This window comes from Archocentrus centrarchus, chromosome 3, assembly GCF_007364275.1.
Source record: "Archocentrus centrarchus isolate MPI-CPG fArcCen1 chromosome 3, fArcCen1, whole genome shotgun sequence".
Taxonomy (NCBI): domain Eukaryota; kingdom Metazoa; phylum Chordata; class Actinopteri; order Cichliformes; family Cichlidae; genus Archocentrus; species Archocentrus centrarchus.
In genome coordinates, this window is record NC_044348.1 from 1,160,433 (window position 1) to 1,185,278 (window position 24,846).

The 24,846-nt window shown below is 39.9% G+C and overlaps 1 protein-coding gene and 1 pseudogene across 1 annotated transcript; one reads left to right on the forward strand and one right to left on the reverse strand.

Moving 5' to 3' along the window:
• Window positions 1–6,091: 6,091 nt before the first annotated feature.
• Window positions 6,092–11,706, forward strand: LOC115778167 (protein NLRC3-like; annotated as a pseudogene).
• Window positions 11,707–13,590: 1,884 nt separating this feature from the next.
• LOC115777571 (NACHT, LRR and PYD domains-containing protein 9-like) lies at window positions 13,591–24,010 on the reverse strand. Its single transcript, XM_030725502.1, has 12 exons — window positions 23,917–24,010; window positions 23,690–23,800; window positions 23,488–23,601; window positions 23,267–23,380; window positions 23,020–23,136; window positions 22,601–22,679; window positions 20,458–20,686; window positions 18,458–20,234; window positions 18,196–18,369; window positions 17,864–18,037; window positions 17,723–17,769; window positions 13,591–15,379 (listed from the first exon to the last, which is right to left on the reverse strand). Exons 2-12 carry the CDS (start codon window positions 23,788–23,790, stop codon window positions 14,808–14,810), a joined length of 3,498 nt encoding a protein of 1,165 aa, XP_030581362.1. The 5' UTR covers window positions 23,791–23,800; window positions 23,917–24,010; the 3' UTR covers window positions 13,591–14,807.
• Window positions 24,011–24,846: the final 836 nt, after the last annotated feature.

Below are 24,846 nucleotides of genomic sequence, written 5' to 3' on the forward strand. Positions count from 1 at the left end.
CACATCCACGTCCATGTGCCAAAGCTATAAATTTTTCTTTTTTCTCCAGGTTTACACATAAAAATGGAACAGTGTCTATTTTTTGTTTATCAGAGTGCATTAGCACTCAACAAGGGAATAAAGCAAATGCAGGGTTCAGGCAAAGTACTGTCATGTGACATCCAGCAAAAAGGCTCCTGGTGGAGCAAAGTTTGTGTGCATGAAAACCATCAAAAGACAGGAGAAGGTAGCTGGAAAATTAAAACATGAATATTTCAGAGTACGGAAAAAAAGATGAATCTTATTTGTTCATTGAATCTTTGAAAAAATATCCACTTATTCTTTTTCTTGGCAAATGTTAGATAAGAACTACTGTCATGTCTGAATATGAATTTGCAGTACACAATGCACTGTAGTCACAAAGACTGGAAGCTAATCGGAATATTCACTATTGTGAAATTTCTGTGTGGAGTTTGCATGTTCTCCCCGTGTCTGCGTGGGTTCTCACCAGGTACTCCCGCATTCCAAAGACATGCAGTTCAGGTGTACCCATACCTGTCAAGTCTCCCGTTTTGGCCGGGAAACTCCCGTATTTTACCGCTCTGTCCCGCCGTCCTCCCGTATTTTTATTTTCCCGTAAATTTCCCGTATTTTAATATAATTTTCAAAAGTGTTCCTGTGCCGCTCCAAACTGTATTGTCACTAGCCTCGCGAGAACCGCCACCTGCAGCACCCTGGGTGGCAGTTCTCGCGAGGTCAGTGCCGACAGCCGGAACAAACTAGGGGGAAAAAAACAGCGAACTCCTCCGTTGTCGCTGTGTTTTGTGGCATCACCCAGACCTCACTTGGACTCCACCCTGCAACCCCCAACCCCCGAACCTCACTTAAACACCAAGCATGCCTACCCGGTCCCTCCGCTCCCATCCCCGGTTCTCATTTCGGCCTTTATCAACCTTTGAGACAGGCGACAGCGAGTTTTCTTACACAAGTTGGCAACAGTGGCCCAGATAAAGGAGGAGGGTTGAACGTAGCTAGCAGTCGCACCCCACATTGTTTTCGTTAAATTTGATATTCTAACATTAAACAATACGGGACAAAATTGAATGTAATGAATGAACAAAATGTAATGTGGGTCTAGGCAAAGCATTAAAGTTATTAAGTTATTTCATAAAGTTTATTTTTAGTTCCAAACATATTTATGGTGTTTTTAAAACTTTTTTATTTACACTATTTGTCTCTCCAAAGATGTTTTTCCTCTTTCCTTTGTGATTGTGCGTCCTACCCTGATTAAGCCCACGTGTTGTGTTTGATACCTGTTTCCAATTAGCCAACCACACCCACTAGCCATGCACTGATCTTCTCATACATGTGTCAAGTCCAGTTTTCAGGAAAGGTGTGCCACATAATACAGTGAGTGGCTGAACGTTCCCAAGTGTTTGAAAGTCAAATGAGGTCAAACACCAAGCACTCTTAGTTTATTTAAAAAGGTAATTTTGAATGTCCATTGTTTACTTTCACTGACAGATTTGTTGATGAGCCTTAAAAGAACTCACATGACAACAAACAATGTTGTCCAGATCAAATTTATATCTACAAGTGAATAAAAATTGAGCAAGCCACCAAAATGTTTAACACAGTCCTGTGATTGGAGACAAAAGACTGAATGAACTGATCGATGGCTTGAAACCAGCCTGCCTCAACCTTTTAACACGCTTCATCTCTTCTTCTGCTGAGCTTTTTATCTGCAGGATATAAATATGTGTGATTTGTGAACTTTTTGATGCAGAGCCTTAAAAAAAAAAAAGGCTGTGTATTGTTATTATTCTCAGCTGGTCATTCTCACAACAGTAGTGTAACATTAGTTTATAACTTCACTTTGATTAGAGCTTTTTCTTTGAATAAAACTACTGTCAATACTTTTCATTCATGATACTTACGTATTTACACATTTGAAATGAAGGATATTTACTTATAAAAGAAATATTGTTACCATAGGGACAGACATTACAAGCTACAGTAGGTTATAGATGCTGTAGGGTGTGGCATGTGTCACTCTCTGTCTGGGCTGGTGTGAGGCCAGAATGTTGGAATTTGTTGGAATTTCCCAACTACACAATACAAATACAAAGTCCACCCTGTCATGCGAGGTTTGGTGACAGGGTGGACATTTTTGGATTAATTTAGTATCTAAGAAGCACACGGTGGACCATCAGCTACCAAAGTTACTGGTTACTGAAGGAGACCACATGCTGTTTTCAAAATATATTTAAACTTTCTGAAAACCTTTTCTGTTGATCAGCTTTTCCTCTGACAGGGTGGACATGATGAGGTTGACCACACCTAACTACCAACATAATTACATGAAAATTAGGAAATAGAAGTGTAGCTGCTCACTGTAGCTGCCGCAGTTGTTTCAACCTCCACTGAAGAAAGACAGATTCAGGGTGCTGATGTTACTGATTTCATTAGTTGGTCTCTTAAAGGGGCGATTACTCCATGATGACATTTAAAAAGTATTTTCATTTTGTATCATCAAAGACCTTATTACACTGCTTGAAAGAAGCAGACCAGCATGTGGGACATAACAAAAAAAGGTCCATCCAACCAAAGAAAATGGTATAAAATTTTTGAAATTCATTTTAAGAACCTTCTTGTACTGATGTGTGTGTCAGTGTATCCACATTTATAATAATACCTAAAATTTTCATTATTTTGAAACATGTTAACAATAATTTATTGATTCTGATGAGGACACCAAAAGGTACTTTATACTGATACTGACCCATTTAGTTCATGAGTTTATGCCTTAGGTTGCACAGATGTGGACAGCTCTGAGCTCTGCAATTTCATTGTATTATAAAGCGCAATGACAGTAACTTCACACATCTATACTGGTTTTGTTGCTAAATAGTGTAACAAACATACATTTTCAAATTAAAATCCCTTGTGTGAGAAATGATACTCTTGGCAGTGGAATTTAAATGTAACATTCAGATATGTGAAATTAGAAAAGGGCATTTCCAGAGGGTGGAGGGAGACGGAATGGAAATGATATGGTCTTCACAGTCAGCAGATCAGTGAGTGCTACCAAATCAAAGAAAACAGTAAAACCCAATTCAACTTAGAATTTGACGCAGATTTAACCTGAACTTAACAACTTCATTCTAAACACAAACACATTGCAGCAGCACCCCTGTTCATAGTGAATCTAGTGACAGGACTAATTAGTAGTGTAAGCCTTACACTGTAAGGAATAATCTATTACTAATGTGGCCCAGCAGAAAAAGGATTAAGCATCTGCATCCTAATGATGCACAAAGCAACAGCAGAGGGCGCACTCAGCCATTCTATCAGAAACTGAGCCAGGCGTTCATCCCACAGCATGAACAGGACAGTCCACACACTTGTGCTGTTGCATATAAAATAAAGAGGAAAATTTTATATATAGAACAAGTATATTAAAAAAAAAAAAGATTATGATAAATCACAACTAAATAGAAAATGGTAAAAAAATAAAACAAATAATCAGAGCATATTGGCTCCATCTAATGGTGACTCGGATCTCCATCGTGTGCTCTGTCACTTTTCTTTTGCTGCTGCTACAGGTTAAACTGCTAATAGGTAAGAAATCTCTACACAGTGGAGATCTTTACTTGTTAATGGCAGTTTTTCAGAGTTCAACTCTAGAATCAACTTAACCTGTGCAAGTTGTGTCAAAGCCAAGTGAAGGAGAGGGCAGCCTGGGATGTAACGAGCAGCATTTCCATGAAAAGCGACAGTTCTAAAATGGAACCACCTGTGAGAATTTAAAACAGTTTTTCTTTTATTGACAAGCACACATGGGTTTATTTTATTTTGACATTTTCTCAAGTGAATTTAAATGTCAAATGTTAATGTTTTGTTGAAGACAAGAGAAGAAGAAAAGTCAGTTCAGTTCTTATCTGTGACCTTTATGTGATTATATTTTTGTTTCTCTTTTAGTCACATGACCCCCTCCATTCATCAGGAGAGTTTGGAGTTTCACAGAGAACATCAGGCACACCTGGACTCTGTTTTCATGGTATGAATGAAACTTTTTTCTTCATATTATGCAAACATTTACATATACATGATTATATAAAAATGGTATGAAGTTTTTACATATCAGGATGTATGAAATATATTCTATGAATAAATAAATTAAACATTTAAAATAACAAACATCAACAAGAATAGCACATAGAAAACACATACAGCTGTTCTTGTAAAAGGAAATATGTTTGGTACAACAGTGCATTCAGCTCATGATTCTCATTGCGAAAACTGCCAGACATGACAGGCTTAAAAAAATTATCATCTAGTCCTTACCAGCTCTTAAAATTAGGCAAATAAAACCCCAGATGAACCACCACACATGACATATTACACTATGTCATTATTTATTTAACTAAAACTAAGCCAAAATGTAGCAGCGGTGTGAAAAACCATTCTGGAGCAGTAACTTGAAGTAATTCTTTTCTTTATGACATTATCAGTTTCTCACATCATTGCAGAGGAATTTTGTCCCACTCTTATTTATGCCATTGCTTCAGTTCATTGAGGTTTGTGGGTATTCTTTTTAGCACAGCTATCTGAAGGTCCTGCCATTCTGCGATTTGCTGACATGCTTGGGATCACTGTTCTGTTACACAATGCTGTCACTCAGACATATAGCCTCACATTTGACCCAAGAATACATTGGTACACAGGAGTTCACGGTCAACTCAGTGACTGCAACAACCCCAAATCATCAGCATCCCCTGCTGATTTTGATGGCTGGTATGAGGTATTTGTGCTGATGTGCTGTGTTTGCTTTTTGCAAAATATGGTGCTGTGCATTATGGCCAAACAAACTCTGTTTTGGTCTCATCTGCCCAGAGGACCTTGTTCCAGAAATTTTGTTGTTTGTTCTGATGCAGCTTTGAAAACCTAAACCATGTTGCTGTGTCCTGTTCAGAGAGAAGAGGCTTTCTCCTGACAACACTTCCAAACAAGACATATTTGTTCAATCTTTTTCTAATTTTGCTGTCTTGAATGATAACATCTAACTGAGGCCTGTAAAGTCTGAGATGTAGCTCTTGGGTTCTCTGCAGCTTCTCTGAGCGTTACATGTTTTGACCAAGGTGTTGTTACATCTTTTGGGAAGATGTGTAAACGCATACCTGAATGCTCCAGACTAGCAAACAGCGTGGTTATTTAGGATGTACGTACTTTTTCCAGACACTCCTTCTGCAGTTTGGTTTAATCTTTGTTAAAAAAAAAAAAAAAAAAAAAGATATTGTGTAATTTGTTATATTTTGTTGGACAGTTTTGTACTCTGCAGATGGCCGCTTTCTGTTCCAAGCAAGGTCCCTAAAGACGTCGAAGACCTTGACTGGTCTGCACAGAGTCCTGACCTCAACCTGATAGAACATCTTTGGGATGAATTAGAGCAGAGACTGTAAGCCAGGCCTTCTTGTCCAAAATCACTCTCTGGAAGAATGGTCAAAGTTCCCATAAACACACTCCTAAACTTTGTGAAAAACCTTCCCAGAAGAGTTGAAGCTCTTTCAGCTTCAACTCTTCTCATCTTAATGGATTAAGGAAGAGATGTTACTCAAGTTCATACATGTGTGAAGGCAGACAAGTGAAGACTGGTGTGGTAATAACCACACCAGCTAGTTAGTCCTCATTCTTGAAGTATTTTCTTGTTTTGTTTTTAAAGGAACCCACTCAGCCCAAATACCATTAGATTTCCACGTTAAGTCCAAAGCATGATAAAACATTTGCACACAAGCAAATATTATTTTCACACACATTCCATGTCCACTTTTACATTTAAAGTCACCGCACACAGTTCAACAACTGCATGTGGAACTACTGTAAGTAGCTACTAGGTGCAATACTTGATTTAGGCTCTCAGAGGTTATATATATATATATATATACACATATATACATATAGCATGAAAGAACATACCTGCTAGATGACACACCCACATCACTCATTAAATGTTATGGTGGAAACTCATGCAACAGTTGTAGAATGTGGTTTTCCCTGTTGGCCACAAGGAACATTCCCTCCACACCATGAGCTGAGTCCCTGGACAGTAGTGATGGGTCAGTTGCAAACAATCTGGCTGCAAGAGCTGGTTCTTTGAAGTGAACGACGGGAGCCGGCTCCTGATTGTGAACCGTTTCCTTTTTCCTTTTCATTCTTTTTTGGGGTTTGGGGTTTTTTTTTGTCGAAGCCATACATGATTGGTTAAGATGGGTGGCAGCATTTGTGCATCTACACTGAGCGGGTGGGGCGGTTCCTGCAAAGACAGGAAAAAGCAAGAGAAAGCTGCACTTTACATAGAGCAGGGCTCTTCAACTCCAGGCCTCGAGAGCCCCTGTCCTGCAGGTTTTAGATGTGTCCCTGATCCAACACACCTGAATCAAATGGCTGAATTACCTCCTCAGTATGCAGTCAGGTTCTCCAGAGTCCTGCTAATGACTTATATATTTGACTCAGGTGTGAGTGTCAATCTTTTGTTTTATGATTTGGATTTGAAGCACTCTAAAGAAACATTTGATATAATGTATGTTTTTAGTTTAGTAATTCATTTTACACATTCTGTTAAGTAAAATCTGAGGAGCCACTTGGGAGCCAAGAGAGCTGGCTCTCTGAAAAGAGTTGGAATTCCCATCACTGCTGGACAGAGAATAATATCTGTATCCTGATTAGTATTTGATCTTATCAATTTTCATTTCTGCACATAAATCAGAATCTTTGAAATCAAAATTTACATTACATGTGCATCTCTTGCTTGCTTGATGATTTAGTCACATATAATATGATGATTAACTCACAATAATAACATGAGTCACATAAAATTATGCCATTTTTTTTTAGATGCTTCAGGAGGACATTTTTACTTTTGTGAAGAAAGAGCTAAAGAAATTCAAGAAATTCCTGAGCCAAGAAAGTCCGGAAGGCTCAGAAAGCCTGAGAGAAGATGATGAATTATTGGCTGATAAAGAAGAAGAAATAAGTGACAGAGAAATATTTCTGAGCCTCACATTGAACTTCCTGAGAAAAAAGAAGCATGATCAGCTGGCTGATTTTCTGCAGAGCAGTGAGATGGTTTTCTATAAAATATAGAATATATTATTTGTGTAAGTTCTTTTAGAGGTAAAACATTGATCGTAAGTAATAAATAAGATGAGATTATTTAAAAGGGAAGAATCATTTTGCAGGACAAGAACATTTAACACACTTCAACATCCGATCATTAATTCATCTGTTGTTTCCTCAGAAACTTCTGCTGCCATTTGCCACCGTAAATTAAAGTCTAACCTGAGAAGGAAGTTTCAGTTTGTGTCTGAGGGAACCGGCCATGAAGGGAAGCCCACACTTCTGAATCAGGTCTATACGGAGCTCCACATCACAGAGGGTGAGAGGACAGACAGAGATCAACATGAGGTCCTACAGATAGAAGCCACCTCAACAGAAGCAGCAAGAACCAACAACATCATCAGAAGTGAGAACATTTTTAAACCTTTACCTGGAAGAGATGAAGCAGTCAGAACAGTGGTGACAAAGGGAGTGGCTGGCATTGGGAAAACAGTCTTAACACAGAAGTACACTTTGGACTGGGCTGAAAACAAAGCCAACCACAATAAACACTTTATCTTCCCACTCACTTTCCGAGAGCTCAATTTGCTAAACTCAAAACAATACAGCTTGGTGGAGCTTCTCCATTATATCTTTACTGACACCAAAGAAGCAGGAATCTGCAGCTTTGAAGAGTTTCAGGTTGTGTTCATCTTGGATGGTCTGGATGAGTGTCGACTTCCTCTGGACTTCCACAGCAACAAGATCCTGACTGATGTTACAGAGTCCACCTCACTGGATGTGCTGCTGACAAACCTCATCAGGGGGAACCTGCTTCCCTCCGCTCACCTCTGGATAACAACACGGCCTGCAGCAGCCAATCAGATCCCTCCTCAGTATGTTGACATGGTAACAGAAGTCAGGGGCTTCACAGACTCACAGAAGGAGGAGTACTTCAGGAGGAGATTCAGAGACGAAGAGGAGGAGAATAGAATCATCTCCCACATTGGGACATCACGAAGCCTCCACATCATGTGCCACATCCCAGTCTTCTGCTGGATCACCTCTACAGTTCTGGACCATGTGCTGAAGACCAAAGAGAAGGCAGCGCTTCCCAAAACCCTGACTGAGATGTACATCCACTTCTTACTGGTTCAGACCAAACAGGATAATGTAAAGTATCTGGGAAAACCTGAGACAGTGTGGAACAAAGAGGCCAAGGAGATGTTTCTGGCTTTGGGAAAACTGGCTTTTGAGCAGCTGCAGAAAAGAAACTTCATATTTTATGAAGCAGAACTGAAAGATTATGGCATTGACATCAAAACTGCGTCAGTCTACTCAGGACTGTTCACAGAGGTCTTCAGCACACAGCATGGGTTGAACCATGAGAGGGTGTTTTGCTTCATCCATCTGAGCGTTCAAGAGTTTCTGGCTGCGCTTTATGTCCTTCGGACATTTGTCAACACTAGTGTAAACCTACTGAGAAGATGGCGATTGTCAGTAAATATGAAACTGCATATAAACACCTCTACCAGGACGCAGTGGACAAGGCTTTACAGAGTCCAAATGGACACTTAGACTTGTTTGTCCGCTTCCTCCTGGGTCTTTCACTGGACGCTAATCAGACTCTCCTACAAGGCCTGCTGAAAAAGACAGAAATTAAAACAAAGGTCAGAGAAAAGCTTGTGCAGTACATCAAGAAGAAGATCAGGGACAGTCCCTCTCCAGAGAGGAGCATTAATTTGTTTCACTGTCTGAATGAACTCAATGACAATTCTTTAGTGGAGGAGATCCAACAGCACCTGAGATCAGGAAGTTTCTCTAAAAGCAAACTCACTTCTTCTCAGTGGTCGGCGCTCATCTTCATCTTACTGCCATCACAAAAAGATCTAGACATGTTTGACCTGAAGAAATTCTCTGCTTCAGATGAAGGTCTTCTACAGCTGCTGCCAGTGGTCAAAGCATCCCAAAAGTCTCTGTAGGTCTACAATTTCATGTGCTGAATGTAGTCATGTCTTTGAAAGGAGCCAAAGACGTGCTTCACATCAAACACTTTTCTTTTTCAGATTGAGTAGCTGTAACCTTTCATGGAGAAGCTGTTTTGGTGTGGCCACAATTTTAAGCTCTGAGGAGTCTAACCTGAGAGAGCTGGACCTGAGCAACAATGACCTGCGTGATGAAGGTGTAAACCTGCTCTCAGCTGGACTCAAGAGTCCACAGTGTAGACTGGAGATTCTTAGGTTAGTATTTAGGGGTTCAATTAACTCTTCAAAAGTCTAATAACCATTTACCCCTTTTTTTTTGGCAATAACATTCTTTATTAACAAAGACATCTGAACATGGTAAGATTCATTTCTTTTAAGGTAGGAGGGAAAACATTTTATTGTGCATGTTGCCAGGTTGTCAGGCTGTCTGATCACAGAGAGCAGCTGTCATACCCTAGCTTCAGCCCTGAACTCCAACCCCTCCCATCTGAGAGAGCTGGATCTGAGCTTCAATCATCCAGGAGACTCAGGAGTTGAGCTACTGTCTGCTTTACAGCAGGACCCAAAGTGCAAACTGGAAACTCTCAAGTATGATTTTTCTTAATCAGTCCACATACATCATACCCTTAGTGCCAGGGTTACTCTTTGTATTCACTTGTCTTTCTGTGCCACATCCACAGGACTGATCATTGTGGAAAGTGCAGAATGAACCCATCACCCCTCAGGTGTAAGCCAAACTCTTCTACTGTCACCCATTATTGAAATATCTTTGGAAAAAAATTATTTACATTAGTGCCAACGGTTACTGATAACTGTTGCAATTGTTATTGTAAGTCCATGAATAGTGGCACTTTTGAAGTTAATGTGTATAAAAGCCAAAGTATGTCTAGCACAGTAGCAATGCTCTCAATGTGATATATCTGTCCTGCTAACATCAATGTCAGCTGACATCGAAGCTGAAACAATATTCATTGATTTGACTGAAAACATTGAGCCGTATTAGATAATACTCATGTTTAAAACATCCACATGCAGAACTGATTCATCTGATCATAAAGTGATGTCATCTTCTTTATTTTTCCACCTTCAGTTTTCTGTGAACTTACACTGGACCCAAACACAGCAGAAAGAAACCTTGACCTGACCTCAGACAACAAAGCAGTGGTGTTGGTGAAAGAGAAGCAGCCATATCCTGATCATACAGAGAGATTTGATGGCTGGAAACAGCTGCTGAGCAGTGATGGTCTGACTGGACGCTGTTACTGGGAGGTAAAGTGGAAAGGAAGGGTTAGAATAGGAGTGACGTACAGAGGAATCAGGATGAAAGGAGACACTGATGACTGCTGTATTGGATGGAATGATCAGTCCTGGAGTCTTTTCTGCTCCGCTCAGGGTTTCACAGCCTGGCACAATAACACACCAACAGACATAGAAACACCCACTGACTCTAACAGAGTAGCAGTGTATCTGGACTGGGCTGCTGGCACTGTGTCCTTTTACTGTCTTCTTTCCATAGTGACCTCAATAAAACAGACACACCTCCACACCTTCCACACGACATTCACGGAGCCACTCTATGCTGCGTTTGGGTTTGGACGTGAACGTGAGTTTGAGCCTGATTTTACATCCTCCTGGATTATTCTGGCTAATATCATAGAATGAATATTTCCATAGAGGATCCCAAACTGTGTGACACAGTACTCTGGCAGAGAGGTTGAGGGTCCTTCAAGATTCATTGACATTTTTTCTGCTCTATTTTCGGAATAAGGTTTGACCTTGTAAAAAGTATGTAATTTATGTATGTTAAACAATGTAATCTCTCTCTCTCTCTCTCTCTCTCTCTCTCTCTCTCTGTCTCTCTGTCTCTCTCTCTCCCTGTCTGTCTCTCTGTCTCTGTGTGTGTGTGTGTGTGTGTGTGTGTGTGTGTGTGTGTGTGTGTGTGTGTGTGTGTGTGTGTGTGTGTGTGTGTGTGTATAGTGTGACACTGAAACTTCGATACGGGCTTCAAACCCAGAATTTACAATTTCACAGAACCACTGATGTGAAACTTGCTCTGGGGTGGAAAAAAAAAATTATGCCAGCAATTGCTTTACTTCCTGAATGAATCACCTGACTGCCAATCAGGTGATTCACTGAGACTGCCTCGTCTAGTTGTGAGAAACCAGCACAATCCAAAGACAGCTGAAAAAAAAATGATGTTCCCCATCCCACTAAATCACCCCCTGCCATAGTTACACATGCACACCAAACACAATGCACACATTCATCAATCTCTCTAACTTCATGATATTCAGCCATGATTGTGCCTCAAAGAATGCAAAGATGCTCCAGAACAAAATGTCCTTTCTACAAAAGTAAGGTAGCTCATTGAGGTCTGTGTGTGTGTGTGTGTGTGTGTGTGTGTGTGTGTGTGTGTGTGTGTGTGTGTGTGTGTGTGTGTGTGTGTGTGTGCGCGTGCCACACCCACACACAATCGAGTGAGGCTGTGAGAGTGAGACAGCCAGATTCATTCCTTCATGTCTGTACTTTCTGGGTGTGGTTAGAGCCAACACTAACAGTTGAGTTACCAATTAAAGACGGCTTTACCAGGCAGTCTCTCGCCCATCCTTTCAACGCCCTGATGCCTATCAACGCCTACCAAGATTGATACAGAAGCATATGACCTTCAATTAAAAACATTTGCAGGATTTCATGAACATTAATTTTATTTCCTCCAGTGTCTCTTGTGGGGATCTGTGGTTCGTGTGCCAAGCAGCTGGGATAGAACAGAACAGCATATATTCAGGCCATACAGGCTTGTTAGGAGATACTTACTGTATGCAGCCCTGCCTCCTCATCATGTGAAAGTGTTATTTCAAAAGGCAGAGAGTTTATTTCCGAAAAGAGAAACTGACTGAGATCAAACACAGTGGAAAAATATTATTTATCAATAGAAATGAATAAAGTCACCATTACACGAGTATTTATCAGTGTCCCGTCTTTTGAAAACACTGCAACGGTTTTTATATAAACCTCTTGTGTCCTACTGGATTAATTTAAACACTGACTGAAATCATACTGAGAAGTTTTTGACTTTGATAAACCTCAAAGTTCTGTACAGCACTTTGGTCAACTGTTGTATTAAATGTGCTATATAAATAAACTTGACTTGACTCTATTACCATCAGCTGGACATTAATCAAAAACAGATGAATGAATAAATGAATGAATGAATCAAGTTAAGGTATTTTTATTTCTATTCTCTGCAGTGATTATTCCCACACTGACACTGTTGCAGAACAGAGAAGGAGCCATCACTAATAGCTGAAATGGGGGTTTGCACATGAAGTCTCGAGAAATGAAGCTTTTTTTGAACCAACTGGATGGAAAGCTTTAAGGCTTCATGAGGCTTCCTCTGGCCATCACTAGTTAATAGCCATTCACACTCAGAAAGAAAGAGAGCGCAGGAAGTAAAGTATCTGGTAATTAAACTAAAGTTAATTTGTTTTTTTTTGTTGAGCAACTGAAAATCTTGGAGCATTTACAAACTACATGGTTATGATTTGTGCTTTTAGTACTACGGCCCCTCCAGCACATGCTGCGACCCTCCTTGGACTGTTTAAGTGCTGGTGTTATGAAGTATCTGACTGCACTTGGAGTCGGTTCCTTTTTAATCTTTCTTAAAACTTTGTCCTTACTGCAGCTCAGCTGTAGATATATAAACTCCTGACTGACCAAACCATGTTGCTTTCACAGCAGCCAAGCTGAATGAGCTCAATGAGTCTGTCATTGAACCCCGGCTCAATCTCTCATTTTAATTTTGGAAATACTCTCTGAGTCACTTTGATAATGTCACGGTTGTTTTAGCCGTGCATGTTTTGTATATCCAGATTCTTTATCAAGAGTTTCTGATCAATTCAATTGTGTCATGGTTGCTGTGGCAGGCAGGAAAAGGCGGACCCCAAATGCAGGACTCAGAAACGACGAAACGAACTCAACTGAGGTTTATTGAAAGAAGTGGAAAACAGGTACAAATAAACTGGGCTGGACCAAAAGCCAGAACTAAACCTCAGGGACATAAGGGACAGCGACCCATACAGCAGGTTCAAAGACAGCAACGCAACAATGAACAGAGAAAACTGAGGGCTTGAATACACATCAGGTAATCAGGGCAAGAGGAAACAGCAGGTGAAGCAAATGAAACTAATAACAGGGGAAGCAAAACTAAACACAAAGCACAGGGAACACAAGACTGTCAAAATAAAACAGGAAGTGACTCGGGAAACAGACAGACACAGACATGGGACAGAAACGCAGACTAGTCACAACACTGGGAATAAAAGTCAATATGAAAACACAGGAGGGCAGGGTCAAGACAAAAGGACAAAAACAGACGCAGGGGAGACAGGGACAAAGGGAACTAGAAAACCAAAACAAACTAGGAATTAACAAAACTCAATGAAAACAAAGCTAAACACAAAACACTGGGCAGATGGTCCAGGATCATGATAGCATTGCATTAATAATTTATAAACTAATAATAAATGCTGTCTATTTTTTTATTTGAAAATTCAACACTCATCCATAGCCTTAAAAATGGCATCTCACACACAACACACAAAAATGAAAATCTTTATTATTAATGTTATATTAACAACCACATATTCAGTGAAGTTGGCATACATTTAATCAGAACAAAAAGGTTTCAAACATGCAGTTTGGGGGCAAGACTGTAAATTGCTGTGAAATAATTTATTCAGTCTTCTTCTTTTATAATATAAAAGACTTCATGTTCCCGATATGGAGAACTGTATTTACAGCCATGGAGCCAGCATGTTTTATACTGCATTAAAAAGTACTTCTTCTGTTGCATTACTTTTCATCTGTAGTGAAGATGTCATATTTCTGTGTGGAACAGACACTTTTGCACACCCTTAAGTCCAGATGCTTTGTAGACTTTACAGATTCCAGTTCAGATTTAAGTAGATCTCAAGTCTGCTGGTCTCAGTCTGTGTTGTGACACCTTTTGGTTAAGGTGTCAAAGGAAGGAGATGTTGGGGTTTATTTTTTACCCAATGAATAAAATGACAAATGTCTAAAAGTAAACTCCAGGAAATTCATTAATAAACAGTGGCTGAAGCAATAGACAATTAAGTAAATACATTAGACAGATAGAAAGTGCCAGACTAACTTCCCAGTCTCAGTTTATCTTATCCTTGAAGGTTCAGACGCAGTATGTACAATTAAATGTCACCACGTTCTGTTATTAAGCTGGATAAAACTGCCTGGTAATGATTAGGTAAACATCAGAGGGCTTTTAGCAACAGACATGACAAACCAAGGATGAAGGCTAGACTGCAGCTCACAGTATCTGTTTGTTGTAGATCATGTCAGTATAAAAATGTTAGTGAGGAACTTCACTCTGTTCTCTCCCTGAACTGAGAGCCCCACGTGTACGTCTATCCTCTGATTCTTTAAAATATTAAATGTCTTAATTTTTTAATTAAAGTGTTTCAGGTGTCTTCCTTTACAAATAAAAAAACACGCAGGTAACAGTTGGGAACTGATATATCAGAGCTGTACAATCAACTCATACTTGTGCTTATAAAAATATTACAATTACTGTTCTGTTAAATACATTGATTTGAGCTTTTTACATGGCAAAATAAAAAAAGATACAGCAGAAAAAATGTCAATGAATCTTGAAGGACCCTCAACCTCTCTGCCAGAGTACTGTGTCACACAGTTTGGGATCCTCTATGGAAATATTCATTCTATGATATTAGCCAGAATAATCCAGGAGGATGTAAAATCAGGCTCAAACTCACGTTCACGTCCAAACCCAAACGCTGCATAGAGTGGCTCCGTGAATGTGGTGTGGAAGGTGTGGAGGTGTGTCTGTTTTATTGAGGACACTATGGAAGGAAGACAGTAAAAGGACACAGTGCCAGCAGCCCAGTCCAGATACACTGCTACTCTGTTAGAGTCAGTGGGTGTTTCTATGTCTGTTGGTGTGTTATTGTGCCAGGCTGTGAAACCCTGAGCTGAGCAGAAAAGACTCCAGGACTGATCATTCCATCCAATACAGCAGTCATCAGTGTCTCCTTTCCTCCTGATTCCTCTGTACGTCACTCCTATTCTAACCCTTCCTTTCCACTTTACCTCCCAGTAACAGCGTCCAGTCAGACCATCACTGCTCAGCAGCTGTTTCCAGCCATCAAATCTCTCTGTATGATCAGGATATGGCTGCTTCTCTTTCACCAACACCACTGCTTTGTTGTCTGAGGTCAGGTCAAGGTTTCTTTCTGCTGTGTTTGGGTCCAGTGTAAGTTCACAGAAAACTGAAGGTGGAAAAATAAAGAAGACGACATCACTTTATGATCAGATAAATCAGTCCTGCATGTAGATGTTTTAAATATGATTATTATAATCTTTATTATAGGACAAAACAGTCATTTTTTTTAATCTCACTCCTTCTGTAGACCATCCATGTATAAGGTATTGAAATCTGTGCAGATGGGGAGTTTATGCATACGTACATGTTTACAGTGCAGAAGGACAAATGGAAGTGCATGGGGACAGTGTTTTTAATAAAAACATTTTTGGGTCACAAATTCCCCAATCTAAATATAGATTTGTTTAGGGTTTTGTTGAAGTCACACTGGACTGCACACGTTATCAGTACCAGTATCAGACAGTCAAAGGTGGGTGAAACCTATAAAAATAAGTATTTGTAACAGGAGAGAAAGTGCTGCTATAGTAAAGTCCGTGAACAAGTGTGAGGTTTGATGGGTCTGGCTTGAACAGTATGCATCTATGTTGTGAATTTGAACATCCTACAGTAGGTGAGATCATTCTCGGGTTATCGCATTAAAACTTGATCTCTGACCTTTAACTTCAGGTCAAGGTCGCCAAGGTTCAAACTCTTGCAACACTTTTAGTAGATGCATCTATGGTGTAAATTTTAACATTCCAGGTGAAATCATTCTTGAGCTATGGCCAATGTTAAAGTCTTGGTGGAACAGATGCAACACTGCCAACGCCAAGGCTTTGAAAATAGGTCAAATTTTTACTTGAAACATCCAAGCTAAAAATGGAGGGACCTGAGTATAATGATCTGTCAGGCAGTTCCTTCAGTAATGTTTAATGCCTTCATATTGCAAAGCCTATATTCTTATGAGATGTTTGCACTGTCAACTATTCTTACTGCAGTTTCTCTACAACGATGCTTTCCCATTACAAACACAGTGGATGGCTGAGTGATGGAGAGTGTTCTTTTTTCTGAGAACAGTGCTTGAAACTATTTTGTAGATGATGTCACCGTAGCCAGAATTGGGCGTATTGTCATCTTGACAAGAGCGTGCTTGGCAGCGTGATTGAAGGAGGTTTTATTACAGAAGAGGAAAGCTACTCTGGCTTTGACTTTCATCTGAAGATTATTGAAAGACAGAGATGAATCCAGACAAATTCCAAGGTATTTATACTGTACTTGTCTCTTTTCCAGAAATTCTTTGCATCAGAACCAAGAAAAGAAACAAAAAACAAAAAAAAAACACAGGTGGTGAATTTCTCCTAAAGTTGGATATTTTGATATTCCTGGTTGCCTATGTGGCTTTATTCTGACATTGCCTGAAGGGAAGCCAGTCAACAGGAGATTGAGAGGAATGGGATTTTTGCCAAAGGGTGCTCTTTTTATGGATAAGCTCTGCCAAGTCATAGGAGAACCAGGGGCCTTAACAATTTTTAGTCCTAAATCTTTTCATAGGGGCATGTTTTTTCAATGATCATCTAGGGAGTGGATAGGATCGATTGTGTCCCAAAGCCCTGCTGCAACATCTAGAAGAAAGGCCTGCATGTCAAGTTTGCATATCAGAAAGTGCTTTGTCACAATCACTGGTGATCATTTAACAGAGCAGCCAGAGCGTATACATGCAATAGTGCAATGATCGCTCATTTGGCTGAAAACTCTAGACTGGTAATTAGATTGGGATGTTAGTGAGAATGAGATCTGTCAGTGTGGAGGATGACGGAGATTTGGGATTGGTTCAGAGAGGTTTAGAGCATCAAATTCTGCTGAACTATGTCTGGGGCTTGATCATATCTCAATATAGAGCACGCAAAAGAAAAAAAAAAAATCAGAGGTGATAAACGGTGCTAGAAGTTCACTGAGGACTGTTAGTGAAGGAGCTGGAGCAGAGGATGTTCTGTGGCAGACACCAACAGTGAGAAAGAAACTTGTTGAGAGTTTAAGCTTTACCAGTAACTCAAATTGCTTGGGGACTGATTTAGAAAGACAGCAGTGCAGATGGTCTAACATACACAGCTACACCACCTCCCCTGGTGGCTCTGTCTTCATGAAATACATTGTAACCTGGTATCAAGATATCAAGATCAGTGGCACTTTTCTTAAGCCAGGATTCAGAGGTAGCTAAAACATGAGTGTTAGAAGTGTGTACCAGTGTTTTTAAATGATCAAAGTGCCTAGAATTTAACAGAGCACAGATGTTCACATGTAAAACAAAGATTTACGATTACAGAAGTCACTAAATAGCAAAAGATATGAAGTTGGCCTATCTGAAGCAGGCACTGCATTACATTATGAAGCAACAGATCTTTGGCAATACCATAAAAAATGTTTCCAAAGATATTTCAATAATGGGTGACAGTAGAAGAGTTTTGCTTACACCTGAGGGGTGATGGGTTCATTCTGCACTTTCCACAATGATCAGTCCTGTGGATGTGGCACAGAAAGACAAGTGAATACAAAGAGTAACCCTGGCACAAAGGGTATGATGTATGTGGACTGATTAAGAAAAAAATCATACTTGAGAGTTTCCAGTTTGCACTTTGGGTCCTGCTGTAAAGCAGACAGTAGCTCAACTCCTGAGTCTCCTGGATGATTGAAGCTCAGATCCAGCTCTCTCAGATGGGAGGGGTTGGAGTTCAGGGCTGAAGCTAGGGTATGACAGCTGCTCTCTGTGATCAGACAGCCTGACAACCTGGCAACATGCACAATAAAATGTTTTCCCTCCTACCTTTAAAGAAATGAATCTTATCATGTTCAGATGTCTTTGTTAATAAAGAATGTTATTGCCAAAAAAAAGGGGTAAATGGTTATTAGACTTTTGAAGAGTTAATTGAACCCCTAAATACTAACCTAAGAATCTCCAGTCTACACTGTGGACTCTTGAGTCCAGCTGAGAGCAGGTTTACACCTTCATCACGCAGGTCATTGTTGCTCAGGTCCAGCTCTCTCAGGTTAGAATCCACAGAGCTTAAAATTGTGGCCACAACAAAACAGCTTCTCCATGAAAGGTTACAGCTACTCAATCTGAAAAAGAAAAGTGTTTGATGTGAAGCACGTCTTTGGCTCCCTTTAAAGGCATGACTACATTCAGCACATGAAATTGTACACCTACAGAGACTTTTGGGATGCTTTGACCACTGGCAGCAGCTGTAGAAGACCTTCATCTGAAGCAGAGAATTTCTTCAGGTCAAACATGTCTAGATCTTTTTGTGATGACAGTAAGATGAAGATGAGCGCCGACCACTGAGAAGAAGTGAGTTTGCTTTTAGAGAAACTTCCTGATCTCAGGTGCTGTTGGATCTCCTCCACTAAAGAATTGTCATTGAGTTCATTCAGACAGTGAAACAAATTAATGCTCCTCTCTGGAGAGGGACTGTCCTTGATCTTCTTCTTGATGTACTGCACTAGCTTTTTTCTGACCTTTGGTTTACTTTCTGTCTTTTTCAGCAGGCCTTGTAGGAGAGTCTGATTAGCGTCCAGTGAAAGACCCAGGAGGAAGCGGACAAACAAGTCTAAGTGTCCATTTGGACTCTGTAAAGCCTTGTCCACTGCGTCCTGGTAGAGGTGTTTATATGCAGTTTCATATTTTACTGACAATCGCCATCTTCTCAGTAGGTTTACACCAGTGTTGACAAATGTCCGAAGGACATAAAGCGCAGCCAGAAACTCTTGAACGCTCAGATGGATGAAGCAAAACACCCTCTCATGGTTCAACCCATGCTGTGTGCTGAAGACCTCTGTGAACAGTCCTGAGTAGACTGACGCAGTTTTGATGTCAATGCCATAATCTTTCAGTTCTGCTTCATAAAATATGAAGTTTCTTTTCTGCAGCTGCTCAAAAGCCAGTTTTCCCAAAGCCAGAAACATCTCCTTGGCCTCTTTGTTCCACACTGTCTCAGGTTTTCCCAGATACTTTACATTATCCTGTTTGGTCTGAACCAGTAAGAAGTGGATGTACATCTCAGTCAGGGTTTTGGGAAGCGCTGCCTTCTCTTTGGTCTTCAGCACATGGTCCAGAACTGTAGAGGTGATCCAGCAGAAGACTGGGATGTGGCACATGATGTGGAGGCTTCGTGATGTCCCAATGTGGGAGATGATTCTATTCTCCTCCTCTTCGTCTCTGAATCTCCTCCTGAAGTACTCCTCCTTCTGTGAGTCTGGGAAGCCCCTGACTTCTGTTACCATGTCAACATACTGAGGAGGGATCTGATTGGCTGCTGCAGGCCGTGTTGTTATCCAGAGGTGAGCGGAGGGAAGCAGGTTCCCCCTGATGAGGTTTGTCAGCAGCACATCCAGTGAGGTGGACTCTGTAACATCAGTCAGGATCTTGTTGCTGTGGAAGTCCAGAGGAAGTCGACACTCATCCAGACCATCCAAGATGAACACAACCTGAAACTCTTCAAAGCTGCAGATTCCTGCTTCTTTGGTGTCAGTAAAGATATAATGGAGAAGCTCCACCAAGCTGTATTGTTTTGAGTTTAGCAAATTGAGCTCTCGGAAAGTGAGTGGGAAGATAAAGTGTTTATTGTGGTTGGCTTTGTTTTCAGCCCAGTCCAAAGTGTACTTCTGTGTTAAGACTGTTTTCCCAATGCCAGCCACTCCCTTTGTCACCACTGTTCTGACTGCTTCATCTCTTCCAGGTAAAGGTTTAAAAATGTTCTCACTTCTGATGATGTTGTTGGTTCTTGCTGCTTCTGTTGAGGTGGCTTCTATCTGTAGGACCTCATGTTGATCTCTGTCTGTCCTCTCACCCTCTGTGATGTGGAGCTCCGTATAGACCTGATTCAGAAGTGTGGGCTTCCCTTCATGGCCGGTTCCCTCAGACACAAACTGAAACTTCCTTCTCAGGTTAGACTTTAATTTACATTGACAAATGGCAGCAGAGGTTTCTGAGGAAACAACAGATAATATTAGTCATTAACGTATGGTGAATTAAATATGTTAAATACTCTCGCTGTGCAAAATTAGTTTTCATAAACTTACAAGGAACCTAATCTCTTCCTGGCGTCCTCACATTATGATCAAAATTTTACCGTTTTTGGCTAAAACAACTTTTCATTGATGTAATAAATGCATTTTATATTTTTAGAAAACTGTAGTAAAGTATCTCACTGCGCTGCAGAGAATCAGCCAGCTGATCGTGCTTCTTTCTTCTCAGGAAGTTCAGTGTGAGGCTCAGAAATGTTTCTCTGTCACTGTCACTTATTTCTTCTTCTTTATCAGCCAATAATTCATCATCTTCTCTCAGGCTTTCTGAGCCTTCTGGACTTTGTTGGCTCAGGAATTTCTTGAACGTCTTTAGCTCTTTCTTCACAAAAGTAAAAATGTCCTCCTGAAGCATCTAAAAAAATGCAGAGTAACATTTTATTTTTTAAATAATGTCATTTTTTTCTATACATGTTGTTTTCACATCACAACATATCACTGTGCATATTTCTTGGAATTACCCAGTGATCATGTGACTAGCACCACTGCACAACACTCAGAACACACTCCCAAAACCTCTAAACTCTCCAGCTCCGTAACAAGTGCAACTTTGTATTTTGTAGTCAAAATTGTGGTTACCACTTCAAAACTTCCAAACAGCTTCTATCTGGCTATTTATAATGCTATTATATGATCATATGTAGATGTCTGTCACTTGATGAAAAACATTTACTTTGTGTTTTCATTTAATCCATTTTTATTTTATTTTTTTTTAGCATTTTGGAGCAATTTCTCTTCATCCTTTTCAAGTTTCTTGTTCTTTTTTATTTGTAATTACTCAAAAAATACACGCACTTCGGAATGATGTTCATCATGTAGAAAGATAGAAAAAAGTTTCTTGAAACTGTTTTGTTTTATTCATTACTGATACAGTCTAGAAATAAATAGCAAAGAATTCGTATCTTAAGATTTGTGGAAGTTTATATTAACTCTTGGATCATATTATCTCTATTCTGACTTAAGGCTAGATGATTTGGAACAACTCTTAATGTAGAAGATATTCCCACACACTGCGTTACATTACCAATTTCTATCCAGCCCTTATGCATTAAGTGTATAAGGGCTGGATAGAAATTGGTCCAAGGACTCATCACATGTATGAAAATAATATATCATGGAGCACGGCTAGAGCTGAATGCAGATTTTGTAAATTAGTTGTTGCCCTCCTCTCATGATACATATGCTACTGTATTGATGTTGCACAAATGGTTGTTATAAATCCAACCTCTTGCATGAGCATGAGATCAAAGTAAGTCATCAAACCAATTAACAATTTGTTCTGAAAGTGGAAAAGTGAACCCGCATCCAGGTCTGCATCCAGGCATTTCTTAAAGGAGTCCTTACAGTGCAATATTGTTTGTTTGTTTTGGTTTTTTTTGCTTGTTTATCAGACAGTGGAGACATCTGCCTTCATGGCCAGAAACACTGTCTTTCAAGCTCACTCTCAAAGGCTTTCACGCAGTTAAGGCTTCAAAATGGTGTAGACTAACCCAAAGCTTTATCTTTGTCTGCATACGAAAGTAGTTTTGGTACTGAAATCCAACAAAACTGAAAATAACAAGTCAACCATTAAAACTTCTCCTGGGACTGTTTAGTTGAGTAAAAAAGAAAGACAGAAATGACATGTAACAAACATCCCTAGGCAGATATTACAAACTTTGAGTAATTATGAGATCTTTAGAAAGCCTCTTTGGTCAGGGTACAGAACTTTTTCTTCCCCTGTTTTGAAAAACTATTTTATATTAATAATGGAATACAGATGTATGTGAAAAGGCTCATTTGTAGCAACAAACCACAGAAGATTTTCTCTGGAATATACCTCAGACCCTTTTTTTTCAGCTTGGGTGTTACATTTTACTAAATTGTCTTACTGCTGGTGGTATATTATTCCTGTCTGCAGCGAGCTGTCTTCTGTTAAAAAGCTCTAAAAATCCACTGTGTTTAGCTCCAAAGTCTCACAACTAAATGAGCCAACTTAAGCCAACAAACAGTAACTGTCAGATAATGTGGGAGATCTGCAACTCTGGAAAGTCCCACAGTAATGGTTTTGGCTAACTTCCTAACACTAACAACTACTAACATGTTGTTTTTTGGCAGTGTAGAAATTATTCTTTTTTGCCAATGTAAAATTACGTTAAACATCTGGATGATTTGATTAATTTTATTTTCAGGTTTAATGAGGTGTTTCCTTGAAACATGTCTAAGTCATGGGGAAAATTTAGAAAGATTAAATGTTTGCATGATGTAAAGGAAAACGTTTCATTTATACCATGAAGACAGAGTCCAGGTGTGTTTGATGATCGCTGACAAACTCCAGACTCTCCTGATCAGTGTAGGAGGTCATGTGACTGAAGCAAAAAAGAAAAGAAAGTCACAGAAAAGTCGCACATTACAACTGAGTTGACTTTATACAAAGTACATAATGAATGATATGATAGCTTTGGAAAGCTCCTCTCCTCCTCTATGAGACAGCATATGTGCCAAAATTATGTTGATATGCAAACTGCCTACGTAAACTGAACATATGACAAAGCATTTGCTTATGTCATCATCTCATCTTTGAAGGAAACAGCCTGAGTACCGTAAACAGTTGTCCTGCAGGTTTTAAAGTTTCCTTGCAGTGACATAGTTTAAATAGCATCTACTTCCTTCAGTGAATGACTGAACAAAAATAACATCTTTATGTACCTTTCTTCAAAACGTTGTTGTCCAGCTTTAAATTCAGTTGGCTTAACGCTACAACAGTCACTTTTCATAGACACACAGTTGGGTGCAGGAGGATCTGGGCTTTTCGGGATCACTTGTCTTCAACACAAGATAAACATTTAAGATTCAAATTGTTGTGAATTAAATTTAAGTGGTTCTCTCACAGTTAGATTTCTGAGTGCTCGTCAATAAAGCTACATGAAAATACACATCTGCTCTTAAGTCTCACATTTGTTGATCCGACTGGAGTCCATCCTTGAATTCAATCGGCTGACTTTTAGACGAGTCACTCTTCATGGAAAACAGACTGGTTAGAGCTGAGTCTGACCTGTCCTTCTTTTGGCTTCAACATATCATAAACATTACAGGTTATTACAGGAACTGTATTTCACAATCCAATAAGCCTCTATGTAATTTTCAGAAAAGTCACAAAATGTTTTAAATTCTCACATTTGTTGATCAGACTGGTGTCCATCCTTGAATTCAATCAGCTGACTTTTAGACCAGTCACTCCTCATGGAAACAACACTGGGTACAGGTGAGTCTGACCTCTCTGTCACATGGCTTCAACACAACATATACAGGTGAAGTTGATTTTAGAGCTGAACTCTGGCTTGGAGAACAGTCATTAACAGGTAGCTCTCTATCTTACTTATTAGCCGTCATCTCGCTGTCGTTTTGGTCCAGTCCTGCTGATTTAGCGGCAAAAACACCATCCTCGTCCTCCTCAGACACCTCCATTGTAGAGTGCATACAGGACAAGCTTTTTAAAAAATAAACCATGTCAATGAAAAGCCCTTTAATCTCAAGATCTGTAACCACCTCAACAGTATGTCACAGTCACCATACAAAAAAAAATGTGTAAATTGGGATTCTCACCTGCCAAACTCACAAGATCAAATTTTTAAAGCACTGTAGAAAAGCATCATCCTCTGTCAGTTGCTGAAGACTGTGATTTGCATGCTCCTTTTGTCAAAACCAGTATAACCTGTGTCACTAGCCTGGCAGGCCCTATTCCAGGAAGTAGCTTTAGATGAAGCAGGTTCTACCCACTTGATATGAGGTGTAGAACCTGAGGCTGCTCACCGGCTCTAGTAGGCAGGGCTTTCCCCCTTTGTAAGTGCAGGTGCAGCTCATTAGGCTGGCTTGTTGTTTGAACCTGGAGCCATGTTTTTAACTCCCTGGTGTCGGGTGGTGGTTTGACTGTGTTGATAGTCCTAGAGGCAGACTGACTTGAATGTTCAGGTTACCCTGTTGCTGGGGTAGACCATGGAAAATGTTTTCTGGGTGGAGTTAATGTGGCGCTTGGTCCTAAAGGTTGAGTTTAACATGTAGGAGAAGGCTTTGCTTCCTTTTTGTTTTTAAACATTTCATATTGAAATTAGTTCAGATTGAGTCACAGATTCAGAACAGATCAATCCTGAATCCCTTTACAAAGTACATTTCATTATTTTTATTATTCATTTCATTATTATCAGGCTGTCCTACAAGCTCCCTGAAAAGCCTTCAGCTGATCCAAAATGCTGCAGCTAGAGTACTGACAGGGACTAGAAAGAGAGAGCAGATTTCTCCCATACTGGCTTCTCTTCATTGGCTCCCTGTTAAATACAGACTAGAATTTAAAATCCTTCTCCTCACAAACAAGGTCTTGAATAATCAGCCCCGATCTTATTTCAAAGACCTCATAGTACCATATCACCCAAAGAGAGCACTTCTCTCTCAGACTGCTGGCTTATTGTGGTTCCTCGGATACTTAAAGTAGAATGGGAGGCAGAGCCTTCATCTTTCAGGCGCCTCTTCTGTGGAACC

Coding starts and splice junctions, on each gene's coding strand:
- LOC115777571 (XM_030725502.1), bottom strand. CDS start 23,790: ATGCACTCTACAATGGAGGTGTCTGAGGAGGACGAGGATGGTGTTTTT. Junction 18,370..18,457: donor AAAGCATCCCAAAAGTCTCT/GTAGGTGTACAA, acceptor TTTCTTTTTCAG/ATTGAGTAGCTGTAACCTTT. Junction 17,770..17,863: donor TGCAAACTGGAAACTCTCAA/GTATGATTTTTT, acceptor CCACATCCACAG/GACTGATCATTGTGGAAAGT.